This window comes from Ammospiza caudacuta, chromosome 3, assembly GCF_027887145.1.
Source record: "Ammospiza caudacuta isolate bAmmCau1 chromosome 3, bAmmCau1.pri, whole genome shotgun sequence".
Taxonomy (NCBI): domain Eukaryota; kingdom Metazoa; phylum Chordata; class Aves; order Passeriformes; family Passerellidae; genus Ammospiza; species Ammospiza caudacuta.
Window position 1 is genome coordinate 92,500,300 of NC_080595.1, and position 13,688 is coordinate 92,513,987.

General features: G+C 40.7%; 1 protein-coding gene across 4 annotated transcripts in view; it reads right to left on the reverse strand.

Moving 5' to 3' along the window:
• DST (dystonin) overlaps nt 1–13,688 on the reverse strand; it is a 289,185-nt gene that overhangs the window by 188,630 nt on the left and 86,867 nt on the right. For all 4 annotated transcript variants that reach the window (XM_058802805.1, XM_058802809.1, XM_058802808.1 and 1 more), the window contains one exon: nt 12,867–12,928. In XM_058802805.1, the coding sequence (XP_058658788.1) occupies nt 12,867–12,928 (62 nt within the window). The remainder of the gene's footprint in view (nt 1–12,866; nt 12,929–13,688) is intronic.

Genomic DNA, 13,688 nt, shown 5'->3' on the forward strand with positions numbered 1-13,688 from the left:
TTTCATCTTTAAAACTTAAGAAATCACAGTGGCAATTCTAACTGCATGATAACAAATCTATGACATAAGTAAAGGATAAAAAAATCCCTCTAATACAAAAAGATGTATTTGTGTACAAAAATAAAGATTTACTAGCCTGACACATGCTATGAGAAACACTCTAAAATTCTGAAGAGGCTGTAACACGAGCCACGAAGCATGTAATTGTGAAAATATGAGATTTGTCAAAACATTCCCACGTGACTGATCTGCCAAGGAAGCTGCTTCTTCAAAAATCTTCAAGAGTACTTGCTTTACTGCACAGACATCTCACAATCCCCCACGTAAGAATGCGTATGGCTCAAGGCACTGCAGCCCCCTCCCCGCCAGGTAATGCCCCCAGCACATTGCGAAGGGCAGCGAGGCGCTGAGCCGGGCTCCATGGGCAGCCTGGTGCCACGCCAGGAGAGCAGGGAGCCTCAGCTCCGTGCACACTGACACGCACACCCACAGCCTCTGCCTCTCATCTCCTGCCCTAAACCCAAAACTCACTGCTGGGAAAAACCCCAACTCCAAACACACAGCCTGGTCACAATGCTCGTTTTGCACTGAATCCCATACTACACTCATTCTGCTGAAAGCAAACAAGCACGCAGGTTTATTGAAGAGGATTTGATCCCGGTGAGGAGCACTGAGGCTGTGTGCAGGAGCCGCGGGGCTGCAGGTGGTGCTGTTCCCGCAGCTCCGGGCTGGACACCCCGCCCGGCTCCCCATCACCCCGGACACCCCGCCCAGGACACCCTGCCCAGCTCCCCATCACCCAGGACACCCCGCCCGGCTCCCCATCACCCCGGACACCCTGCCTGGGCTCTCCATCACCCAGGAGACCCTGCCTGCCTCCCCATCACCCAGGACACCCCGCCTGGGCTCTCCATCACCCAGGACACTCCGCTCAGGACACCCTGCCTGCCTCCCCATCACCGGCCCGCAGCCAGGACTGGCAGCGAGCTGGCACACACCCTTGGGCCAGAGCTCTTTTGGCCTCCTGTTCCCTTGCTAGCACAGTCTGGCAAATCCAGTCTTAGGCCTAGCAGCTCCAAAACTCATTTTCACTCTCTTCTTTTTCACTCCTTGCTTTTGACAGTCTAATAATCCACTCTACAGGAAACCATTCTCGTGGTTCACAGAGAATAAATGGTTCTTTCTGTAATACTCAGGAGGAATTTTTCTGTTTGAATATGTTTCTGGATATTAATTCTCACAAGTAGCAGACACAGCTAATGTTACTCAATTCCTTTATTAGGGAATTCCTCAGTCCTTAAGGGATTATTAAGGATTAATAGTTATTAAATTCTTTACTAAGGATTTTATTAAGGAACATTTAAACAAGTCTCCTTTACAGAGTGAGTTCAACACCCCTGATCTTTGTTTACAGCAGATGTTTTCTAACTGAAGATTCATCCTTGATTGCATCCTTGGATTCATCCTTCACTGTCTCCTCTGGCCAATGCTTTACATTCTGTTATCATGACAACCATAACATCCTTCCTGTGTTCCATCCCTCTAACAGCCTGTCCTTGTAACTAAAAAGCTCAGCTCAGTCACTTTTTTTTTGCACATTAACCTTCACATTTCTCCCAGACAACTCAATCTCCATTGCTTTCACATACTCAATTTTGCCCCAGCCTTCAATTATTTCCCATGTCTCTGGATAACTATTAATCATACAATATTTGTATGGCTTTGAGGTATAAATATACTCTGGCTCAATTTAAAAAAAAAAAAATAATATGGCCATTGCTAAATATCCTTATATTTTTCTTAACATCCCACATTTTTGTTTCATGAAATGCATTCCAGTATTTTCCTAATCCCCAAATCAGCAAGTGTGCAATCAGAGGTATGATCTTACATATATATCAAACTGTAGGACATAAACGAACACATCAAGGAGTCCTTCTATGGATTTCAGTAGATGTGATTTTTGAAACAGTATCATTGTATGGAAGAACTTTAAGCAAGTATCCTAAATGTCACAAGTCCTTCCCACTTCCTACAGGAAAAGAAAATTGGGTCCATTAACACCAAAACAGAATGAGCCAAATAGGAAGGGACCACAGTGGGTCATTTGTTCCAGCCTTCATATTGGAGTCACCCACTGCACAGGATGGTGTCCAGATGGTTCTTGAATATCTCCAGTAAGGGAGACTCCACAATCTGTTCCAGTGCTTGGTCATCTGCACAGTGAAGAAGTTCTTCCTATATTCAGGTGGAAGCTCCTGCGCTTCAGTTTCTGCCCATCGCCTCTTGTCCTGTTGCTTGGCACCACTGAGAAGAGCCTGGTCCAGCTCCCTGCCACCCATCCTTTAGATACTCATACACCTTGATGGGTTCCCTCTGTCATCTCTTCTCAAGGCTCAATCAGCCCAGCTCCCTCAGCCTTTCCTCGTAAGAGAAATGCTCCAGTCCCTAAATAATCTTTTTTGCCCTCTGTTGGACCCACTCCAGGAGCTCCATGTCTCTCTTGTACTGGAGAGCACAGAACTGGACACATCTCAAAACATTTTGACAAAGGGGCTCAAAGGTTGTCTCCAACCAGCATTGATCCAACCACTCAGGATATCCCCCAGGTCCCACTCCACTTACTTATTATCACTATCACAGCACTACCCTCACTGCTATTAATCCACAGTCTTGGTTGTCTGCTTGTAAATTTGCATATTGGCATCAGCAAATCCACCTCAGTGGAGCCCCTGCAGATTCACAAGCAGAAATGCATATTCACCAACATAAAATGGATGTCTACTCCACCACTGCTACAATTTAAAGTTCTAAAACATAAAACCACAGAGATGTCCAGCGAGTTTGAGAATCTACTGCACTGAATTAACCTTCATTTTGTGGATAGCTCAAAGAGAACATGAGGGGCTGATGCCACATGTGGTGTGGCATGTGAGGTTCCATGCCAGTCCACTCATACTCCCAGCCAACACTGCTTGCACAAGTTGTGATTTCAAGGCACAGCATTCCCATCTCTCTTCCCCCTTTTGCACCACTGTAATTCTTTTAGATTTTTCTTCAGATCAGTACATTTTGTTTTGATGGTTTTGTATATAAGGCTAAAGATATTGATAAATTTCAGAAACAACTAAAACAAAGAAAGCATGACTCACAACCAAGTGGATTTGTTCTCTTGTAACATCTGTTCTCCCCTTTTAAAAATATTTTATTTACAAAGGTATAAATGTGATAAACAATTAACAAGAATATAAAGCAAACATCACTAAGCTTCACTTTACATGGCAACCATCTCAAAGAAGGCATTTTCACTGGAACTGTAGGATTAATGCAGATTGAAATCACTAAAGTAATAAAAATATAAACTTTGCTGAGGAATTTTGCAGTGATCAGCTTCAAGGCTTAAAAGCTGAATTATACTTCACCAGAGAAGGGCTGTGCCTTACAAGGCTGTCAGAAAATAGTAGAAGTGTAAGGTTAAAAAGGACTGGACAGATCACTCAGTCCTGTGCAGTTTGGCTAAAAAGCACTAGAGATGCTCCTCTAATTAATTCTTGAAAATCCAAATGAAGGAAATGTAAAACACGGTACAAGTGCTTCAGTGTTTGACTACACTTACTTGGCTTTACAGAGAGGGACATTTTTCCTCACTAATCTTCAAACTAAATCTCCTGTAAAATAAACTGATGTTTTTGTTGTCCCTTCCCCTAAAGTTTGACCTCAGAAATCATGTGTTCACCAGCCTCTGCATAAACACTTTTTACATACTGAGGACACATTATCACGTCTCTCTTCAGTCTTCTTAGCTTCAGACTAAACAAACTCAAATTATCACAACCTACTCTTGATCTTCCAAGAAAAATTATCTTCTTACTACTTTGTTAGAGATGGCTACAAGCCCCTTGTCCACGCAGAGATCAGAAGTCAGGCAGCCAGGCAGAGTTTCACAGCCCAGTGCCCACAATTGTGTCTATGAGAAAGCAGGATTACAGGCTGCCTCCTTGTCTCCTAAGCACCACACTGCCCACAGGCAGGGTGAGGAGCTCATGTGGAGTTCCTGGAGCTCCCTGGGCATAAGCCAACACAGCCCAGGGCAAGGAATGAATCCTGTGAGGTTTGTGGCAGGGCAAGAACAACAGCTGTTGCTGACATGACAAAAGGCTGGAGCCAGAGAGTTGTAGAGCCAGAGAGAAACAGGTGTACCTGGCCCTGCAAAGGTGAAGGCACAGAGCTTGAAACCTCACTTGAAGAAAGATGATGTACAGTGAGGGCAGCAGGCACTGGGACGCTCCTCAGGGGAAGGTCCTCGCTCATGGGCGTTGCCTGCCAGACGCAGATGCTGCTGCTGCAGCACCTGACAGCACCCATGGCAGCAGCAACAGCCAAGGGCACTGGCTCTTCCCAGCACCAGCTCTAGCTGCAGCCATTATTAATGGCAATAACCCCAGCAAGCTCTGTCAGCTATCCTTTCACCCCAATTTTGTGGCAGTGATGTGCTAAGGTGACTACGTCTGGCAGCATGTAAACAAGTACAGACATACCATTTGCACCACTTCCCCTTTGTCCACCTTTCAAAGATCAGATGTTCCCCAGTCTCCCCCAGGAGAGAAGTCACCCTGCAAGGTCTCTAACTCCTCATTGTTTTCTTCTCCTTGGGAGAGAGGTATTATGCTTATTGTAATTGCAGACTTCTAGAAGTCTCCCTCCTCCTCTGAGTTTTTAAATAGAATGATAGAATGTTACAAATCAGTGAGTTACTAACTGTTGGATAAATAAAGCTGTGTGACAAGAAAATGTCATGTACCAAATATTCTTCAATCCACTGTTTCCTTATCTGAATTTCACCCTCATCTTATTAAAACATATTTCAGCACTTTATAGAACAAAGAGACCAATGTAATTCAGACATTTCTACATTGGTCAAAACTATTTATCTTCTTCTATTCCTTGGTAATGTACTTCTAAACAATACTTCCTTTTTCTTCATATTCTGACATTATTACAGGGTCTTTCTCCTCTGATCTTCCAGGTCACATTAATTCATTCCGGACCTTGTACTTCTCTGATTTTACCCCACATTGCTTTATTAACTCCTTTATACAAACCTTTAGTCCTGCTACCCTTATTTCCACTTCTCGTACAGCTCCTTTGTATTTCACACACCTTGAAAGCAGCAGTATTTTCTGTACAATGCCTCCTATCTGTTCTGCCTGGCTGTAGCCTGCCTTTGTGCCTCTTACACAAACACCTTCAACAACTGCTAAATCTCCTGCATTTCTGCCTCTCCTGTATTACTCCCCCATGAGACCCTACCTGTTGCTTTCTCCAGCTCATTATCTTGCTTTTACTTCTCGCTTCTCTTTTTTCTTTGAAAAGTGAGCCTGGGATTTACAACCACTTGCTTCCAAATTACCTTGCTTTTTTACATTTTGAAGCAGCCCCTCCCAGCCAGTCCAGACCTATCTAACAAAGCAGCTTTGACAGCAACTTTCTGAATTTGGCAGGCTGAAGGTCTCTCTGGCTGGCATTTCACTCACAAAACTTGTTCACACCAGAGGCAGCCACTGCAGCTCCTGCAGCAGGCAGGGAACAGAGCAGCAAGCGTGGTTTGCACACCTGCCTGGGGATGAGCTGAGCTGTGCCACAGAAATGCCTTTCTTACATACAATACTGAGGGCTCCTTTGCAGGTTTTCAAATGCAGAATTCCACGTTGTCCCTCCTGTCAATTATGAGGATAAATTATTTTCCCCATTGCTACACAGTTCTGTCTTTCCAATGCTAAGTTAGTGACCAAAAACCCACCATCAATTTTCTTGATACAGCTCAATGCCTCCAATCAACAGCAGCCATACTGCCTTTTTTCTTTGGCCAGGAAGATGCCACAGTGTTTCAGTACACCCACTTCTCATCACCCTCTGTGTTTCCAACTTGGCCTCACCGTTCCTGGCCTCTACTACGTGCTGCTAAATGTAACTTACCAGGGAGGAATTGTTTAAAGTATGCAAATGTAATGCTAGTAACATTAAACTCAGCTCTAAAACAAACCCTCACCAAACAAAATACACTCCAAACATGCCTGAAGTAGGTAAAAAATACTAAGGTTGGCTGATAAAATATTATTCCAATTAAAATCCTCCTAAGTAGAGGAGCATTGTGATGCTATGTGATTACATTGAAGTGTCCCTGTTCAAAGCACCATAAATGCCTTTAACAGAGAACACCTTTCCTTACAGGAATAACATGTTTATCCTTCTATCATGCCTTTTTAGGTCTTCACACTGTCACACATCTACACTACCTCAGGGCAAGCCTTCCTTTCCAGAGTATATGAAATATTGCTGTAGATCAAAATACTTAGGTAATGTCTGTGATTAAATGTTTGAAGTTGCTCACTGTCTGGATTCCACACACTGGGGAAAAAACTGCTCCCACTGGAGCCAATGGCACAGTTACATTAGCCCAAAGGGAGCTAGACCAAACCCTAGTACTTTTAAACTGATATATAAATTATTATTAGATACAGATACATCAAAAGTATATAGATAAAAATAAGCCCATGCATAATTTAACAATTAATTAAAAAGTCAACACTTAATTGCAAATGCTAGAATTTTATCTCTCGCAATCTCCAAGGAATAAATAATATTAAATTAAATCTATGCTGAGAACTAATTGCAAACAATGGACAAAACAAAAAAGAGAATTAATTAATACATTAATATATTAAGACTATAACAGGGAGCATGTTGATTCTAGTGGTTCTAATTCATCATGCAGTCAATGCATGGCAGACTTAGTTCTCCTTATACTCATTCTTTCATGTAAGAGCACCTATATAAACCATTTTCTTTAAAAACCCACCACACATGAAAGCATGTGCTCAACTGGTTCAATAGGGTTGCATGCCATAAAAATATCGATATGTTCAAGCTAGCCTATATTTCATGCATATTTAATTTATTGATTTCAGTTATTCTCTCTCCTGTTCTCAATTAGTCATGAAGTCTGAATGCATTAAAGAGGATCAAATAAACTTAAAATCTGTGGCACAGTTTTTATTGACTTGAACTTGCTTATTTATTTATTTGCTTACTGGCAGAGAGATTTTTGTGATGCAATTCATCATTATCCTTTAAAAATTTGTACAATTCCCTCCTCTTTTTCAGCTTTAACTTGTGGCATTTGTCACTACTTTTCCTCACTGTTTCCTGGTTACTTTACTCCCTCATCTAAACTGTAATTAAACACCAAAAAAGTCCCCAGTTTGCTTGCTAAGCTGTTATGCAAATGGCTGCAGATCATACTAAGCAGTGTAGTTTACCTCCAAATGAAGAATTTTTGAAATAAATGTGTACACAATGAATAAACTGCAATTGCGCATATTTCCAGAGAAAATACCAAAAACTCCTTTGCACCATTAACTGATGATGTTCTTCAAGAGTTGTTTTTATTTATTTTTTCAGAAGGGCTATGTCTGAAAGAAAAAATACTTCAAGACCTTTTAGAATTAGTCCTGAAAACACAACAGGAGAAAATTTTAGGAGAAAAACTGAAATGTTCTTCTGTCCACCCATAATACAGTAGGCATAGCTAAACAATTGAATTCCAAAATAGAGGAGGAAATACTGATCCTTTAGCTGCGCTCAATGGCTAAAGCAAACTGGGGACCACCTTGAAGTGGAATTTTATGGAAGTTGTGCCCAACACAGTTTGCAGCAGCTGTCAGAATGAACTGGGAGGAGAGTATACAGAGCTCATTTAGATGCACCAGCACAGCAAGGAATCAGCCTTAATTTATTTTACAAGGTGGGGGGGGGGGGGGGCACTTCTTCTGAGTGTGTTTCAAAATCAAAAGGTGTTAAATTGAGATGTTTTTAAAAAAGCTACTACCATTAGACTAACACTAGGCACCTCATCCTTTAATATCAATGTAGAGCTACAAAGTACTCATTTCTAAAAGCAGAGGTGGGGAATTTTAAATAACATTTTAACTGCAGGCTGGAAAAGAAGATACTGAGAGCAGTGCTATCTAAAATGATAACCACTAGTGTCAGTAAAGTGCCAGCTTTCAGCAAGGAATGACTGAGCTCTATCAGGAATAGTCGATCCTGCTGCCATTAAGGTCATACCTGAACATTTCACAAAGCAATCGACCTAAGAGGCCATTTGCAAACCCTGTGCTGCCTGAAGGACACCCAGGAATCAATAACTTCAGGTTTCTATTCTGAATTATTCATTCGGTCTTTGCACAGCAAAAAGCTGTTCTCTCACTAATGCAGTATCACTGCAATACAGTACATGTTTTTAAACACTGGGCTTTAAAACAATAGTTTTCAAAAGCATTTTGTCCAGCTACTCACAAAAGCCTTCTGGTTAATAACACCTTTTAAAGTGACTTTTGGAGCAACTAATGGATGTGAAGGGATGCTGCCCATTGCTCCCATCAGCAGCTTGTTTCTCCCAATGTATGGTCAGCCAAGGGTCCCAAAATCCAACCCACACTGCAGGTGGCACCAGGGGCTGGGCTCCCTGTCAGTGCCATGGAGGGGACAGCTCTCCCTCTCCAGGGAGCTGCCCAGGCACACAGGGCAGCTAGAAGGCCAATTAAGAGGCTCTCTAAAACTTTTTATTCTATGAAAACAAAAACATTTTCCCTTGAAGGGAAGTGTTCACTCTATCACTAGCCAGTCTCTGCTTGCCTTGCCTTTAGTTCTATTTTCTGTATATCCTAAGTTCTAATAAAGAAAAAAAGTATTTCAAAATAGCCCATTTAATCTCTCAGGACTAGGACCTGGCACTACAAAAATATTTTTTAATTGTTTTGAAAAATAAAATCAACAACAAAGAGGAATTTATCTGCTTTTATTCTGTTTTCATCAACAGCTTCTTTTATTTCCTGACTTTCGTCTCATCCTCCACTGGTGTTTCATACATGCCTCACTACTTCCTTAAGTTATGGGGTTTTGAATTCAAAGGATGTCAGGAAGAATTTCTGGGCTTTCATGGAGGCTGGATTTCTCCTTGGGCACTTTAGGACCATGAGAACACTACACTAGAATAAAACATGCAGCCACAAATTTACCTGCTCGTGTCACAACAAGGGTTACTTACTGCTCAAGCAAGATTTAACACCCTATTTTTACAGCAGCAGAGTGAAACACTTGCTGGAAGCAGAAGCTGCTTCCAAGAAGAGAGGAGAGAGGAGACCTCTGCCCCACCACCACACACACTGGCATGTGAACTCTCCCTGGAAGCTCATACCACAGCAGCAGGCAAGTCTAAAGTCCAATATCTCACCTCTCCAGTCTGTATGTCAACAAGACATAAAAGATAACATTTAAACTGGAGCCACACCATCAGACAGCAAACAGTAGCCTGAGCAAGTCTAAAGCTCCAACCAGTCCTCAGAAAATCTTATCAATTCAAAAGAAAAATTTCAGCATTAAAAAAAATTTAGCATTAAAAAAACTTAGTGACAGTCCACTTGACCTTAAGCCGTGGAATTCAAAGATAACTTGAACAGCTGAATTTTGCAAATAACACACTGCATACCTGTCAAAAACTAGGTATCTCAAGAACACAAGCAGGAAATATTTCTACAATGACTATGTTTCTATTTTAGCAAAGCACATAACATGCTTTACTGCTCAACTAAACTGACAAGGGACTAACACTGAATTTTAAATATTGTGCACTTACACACTTTGAATCTAATGCAACCAGAGATGGGCAACAGACAGCAGAAGAGTAAATATTTATAGTCATCTGGTTCTTTGTGGTTACTTAGTAAACACCATAAATATAGAACTTAATTAGAAGAGTGACAGTAGGCTCCCATGCCATTCCCCAGCAAAAGATGGGAACTCATAAAATCATCATTTCTGCTGACCTAGAATAAAACCTCTTAGATATATTGGTATAAAAGCATGCAAATTTGGGACTTTCTCCAGGACCGCAGGAAAATAGGAGTTTAATTAGAATGAGGAAGGAAAGCACTAAATAAGAAAGGGAAATGTGAAAAGAGATGAGAAAAGAAAGAAAAATAAAAGCAAAAGAATAATCAGGGCACAGAGAAAAGAAAAAGGAAAAAGAAAGCAAAAAGCACAAATAGGAGGGGGAAAAAAGATGAAATTAAAATGTGATCCATCCCCATGCCCATAGTGGGGACATGTCCACATGTGTGGTCTGGTCTTTCCCAAGAACTCTCATAATTTTCACTATCATCTTTTCTGCTTCTTGTTGGACCCTACACATGACAGACATGACTTCCTTTTACAGTCAGTGTAGCAAAAGCATTTCTAGGATAAAATTTCTCTTCCCCTTAGGTAGTTGTCTTAGTGGAGGAACACTGAAAAGAGTCTGTTCCCTCAGTTATCTACTAAACAAGTCTGGGTAACCTGCTCAAATAAATCTATTGCAATGCCTGAAATGAGACAATTCCCAAATGGTTTGTCTGAAACAAGGTATTCACAGTGAATGTGCAAATATGAGTTGAATATGGTTTGTATTAAATATGAGGTAGCTGGAAATGAGGGCTCAAGTTCAACTCAGTGCATTGCCTAGGAGAAGGCCATTGTCTCTGCTAGAAATGCACTCATTTACTGTGCTATTTTTCTATATTCCCTCCATGTTATCATGCTAGCTTTCTAAATATGTCCTTATGTCTTAAGACTAAGAACACTTGAAACATTGATTTTAATTTCCATACAAGTCACGGTTCTAGAAACAATGTCTAAGAACAGAAATCTGACAACTGTATCACCACTTGCTTTCAAACTATTTCCAGAAGACAAAGTTGAGTTGCTACACAAATTCCAAGTTAATGGAAGAGCTACAGTCAAAATATATTTGTATGAACTAGAAACTCTTAAATTGAATTTTAAAGTGAGCAATTTGAGATGAAGATCAAGGCCAGCAATACACACAGTCAATACACACCATCTGTCTCTTCTATCTGTATTCCTCTGCAATCACCCAACCCAGAACTATTTGGAAATGAAGGTCTAAGGCCACTAACCTTGGCAAGCAACGCAAAAGGATTTAGAGTGAACTCTTTACCCTCATTTCTTTATGGGTTTAGAATCCAAATCTCTTTTAAGCTACTCCCAAGAGGTTGACAGCATGGAAATGATGACTATGCATATTTTAGAAATGTGTAAAATGAAATTGTATAGAAATATCATTTTCAGTACACTGCTCTCCTGTAAAATAAGGCACTATTTTTAACCCATGTTAAAGGATTGCTCTCCAAAACCTTCACATAGGCTTTTCTGCATCCCACAGAAAACTAAAGCTGCATTTTTAAAATGCTTCTTTAATACACAAAAACATGAGTAGACTGTATAAACATGACAACAATTACTCTCAATTAGATGAAGAAATGCCTGATGGTTAATTTGGATATTGCATTTTACTTCCTGAGTCCTGGCAACCTTCCTGGATGCTTTTTTTCCCCCTTTAATTTCTCTGAAGTATTCTACAATGGATACATTTCTTATATTATAAACATGAGGCAAAATTCATTAAAGGGAGGCTGCAGAACTGCCTTTTGTCTTTTCTCATTAGCAAGTAAAATTTTCTGCAGGGACACGGGGCCACTTGGATGTTTTAGGAATAAAGGGAGGAGGCTTCTGCATAGAAGAGGTCCCTGGAGCAGCTGTTTCTAGACACAGCATGCTTCCCTTGGGTCTTACAAAATTCACAAAGGGAAACGGATTGGGATGAGCAGTTCTGTGACTCCACACTCACCCTGCCCACAGAAAGGTTTTACGCTGCACAGAGGCTGATAGAAACATGATGGCTGATGGCTCAGTCACGATGAGAAGGACCAAAAGATCCCTCTGCAAGAGAGGTCTCTAGCAAAAGACAAATTTGAGTCCAACTTCAGTTCCAAGCCTGGTTAATTTCCCATATTACACTATTCCCAAGAGCTACGTACATCCTAAAATTTTTAAAGATGCGGGGAAAAAAATCCACAACCCTGTAGGAACTCTCTTTTGTTTCAGTGTCCAATATTGCTCAAATATCTGCAAGAGTAGCCACAAGAAAGAGAAATAATGAAGTTGTTCCCTAAAAAACTCTATTTTTCTCTAAACATAAATACAAGGAGATCTTTCCAACAGAATTTTAACATTGCACTCATTAATTAAATCTCAACTCTGAACGTTTTTATTTACATCAACTCAGATACATTTTTATCTAATGTGAATTTTACATTAATTCAACCTCAGAGTGAGGGGGAATATCAAAGGAAGTTATGTCAAGTAATTATACAATCCGTTTCTCCAGAGACAGCAAATTTAGAACTGAAGGGCCATGCAGTCAAGGTGAACTCACAGCTTTTACTTCTCTGTCAACTAAAATCTGTACACAGTGTTAAAATAATATGGTCTGTCCCTGAAGCAAAGTTCACTGCTATTGAAAAGAAAGATATTGAAAAGTGACTTTTGCCCCTGGAAAGCCTCTATTTCTAATCCATGAGCAGCATATTGATGCCACAGGATAATCTAGAGATCTCTCAAGGTCATTCCCTCTCTCCTCAGCATGGTATTTCAAATATTTTTTCCTTCATTTGCCTTTGCTGTGGTACCACAGCCATGACACACAAATTCCAAAAATGAGCCAAGCCTTATAGAAAGAAATCAACTTTGACTCATTTTAATTTCAAATTCAAGTACTCCATCAGATCATCCTTGGGCAGCATTTCAACTCCCCCATGACTCCTCAAAGACAAAGCACATGGATAAACCTCACAATTTAAGATCTTCCTTACATGTAACACAGCTGCATCCTGAAATCAAACGTAGTAAAAGACACAATCACTGCTGTAGCAATCAGTCATGCAGACAAGACAGAAATAACAACTGACCTTCATGAGATGCTGATTTATCCATTTTGTGAATGTCTTCTTTTGTACTTTGTCACGCTCATCTAGAGGAAAAAAGGAAAAACAAATGTTTTAACAGCTCTACAAATCATGTGGAAGATTTTTTATTAAGACCTTTAGAAAATCAATTTTCTAATAAATTTTAGAAACAGAATAGCCTGCAAAAGCTCCAAAATGTCTAATCAAAATAATAGCACAGAAATGGGTTTTTTTCAGTACATCACAGCATGATTTTCTTGACACTCCAGGTGAGTTCCTCCAGGGCAACAGCCTGACTGACAAAAATCTAACTGCCTTGAAAAAGTAAACTGGCAATCACAATGCACTGAAAAGGTCATGGCAAATTCTTTAATACTATAAATGCTACTCATGGTCTAAATAATCAAATTGTTACTAGTGTATTGGGCAATAGAAAATTTATTGTGATATGAAAGCTAACTTTTTCAATCATGCTTTTCAACTGGCACAGCACCCTTGTTCAAACACACAAGGGCTAGGTACAGCTTCAGCCAGGGAAAGGACTCCCAACCCTCTGCAAAATAAGCAGGGATGTCCACTAACCCAGGTATGGGGCCCAGCCAGCAGTTTGCTCCCTGGCATGACAGTCAGCATCAATGATTGCCCATGAAATGCTGAGCAGAAATAATAACTGCAATGGACTCAGGGTAAGAAAGCATCCCACTTATGGATAGGGAGCACGAGCATGTGTTCTGCCAAGCCACACTGGAGAAAACCTAACCACCACCCCAGCACAAGAGTTATCTCCAGCTACCTGAGCAGGGTCACAGCCAGCACAACTGCTAC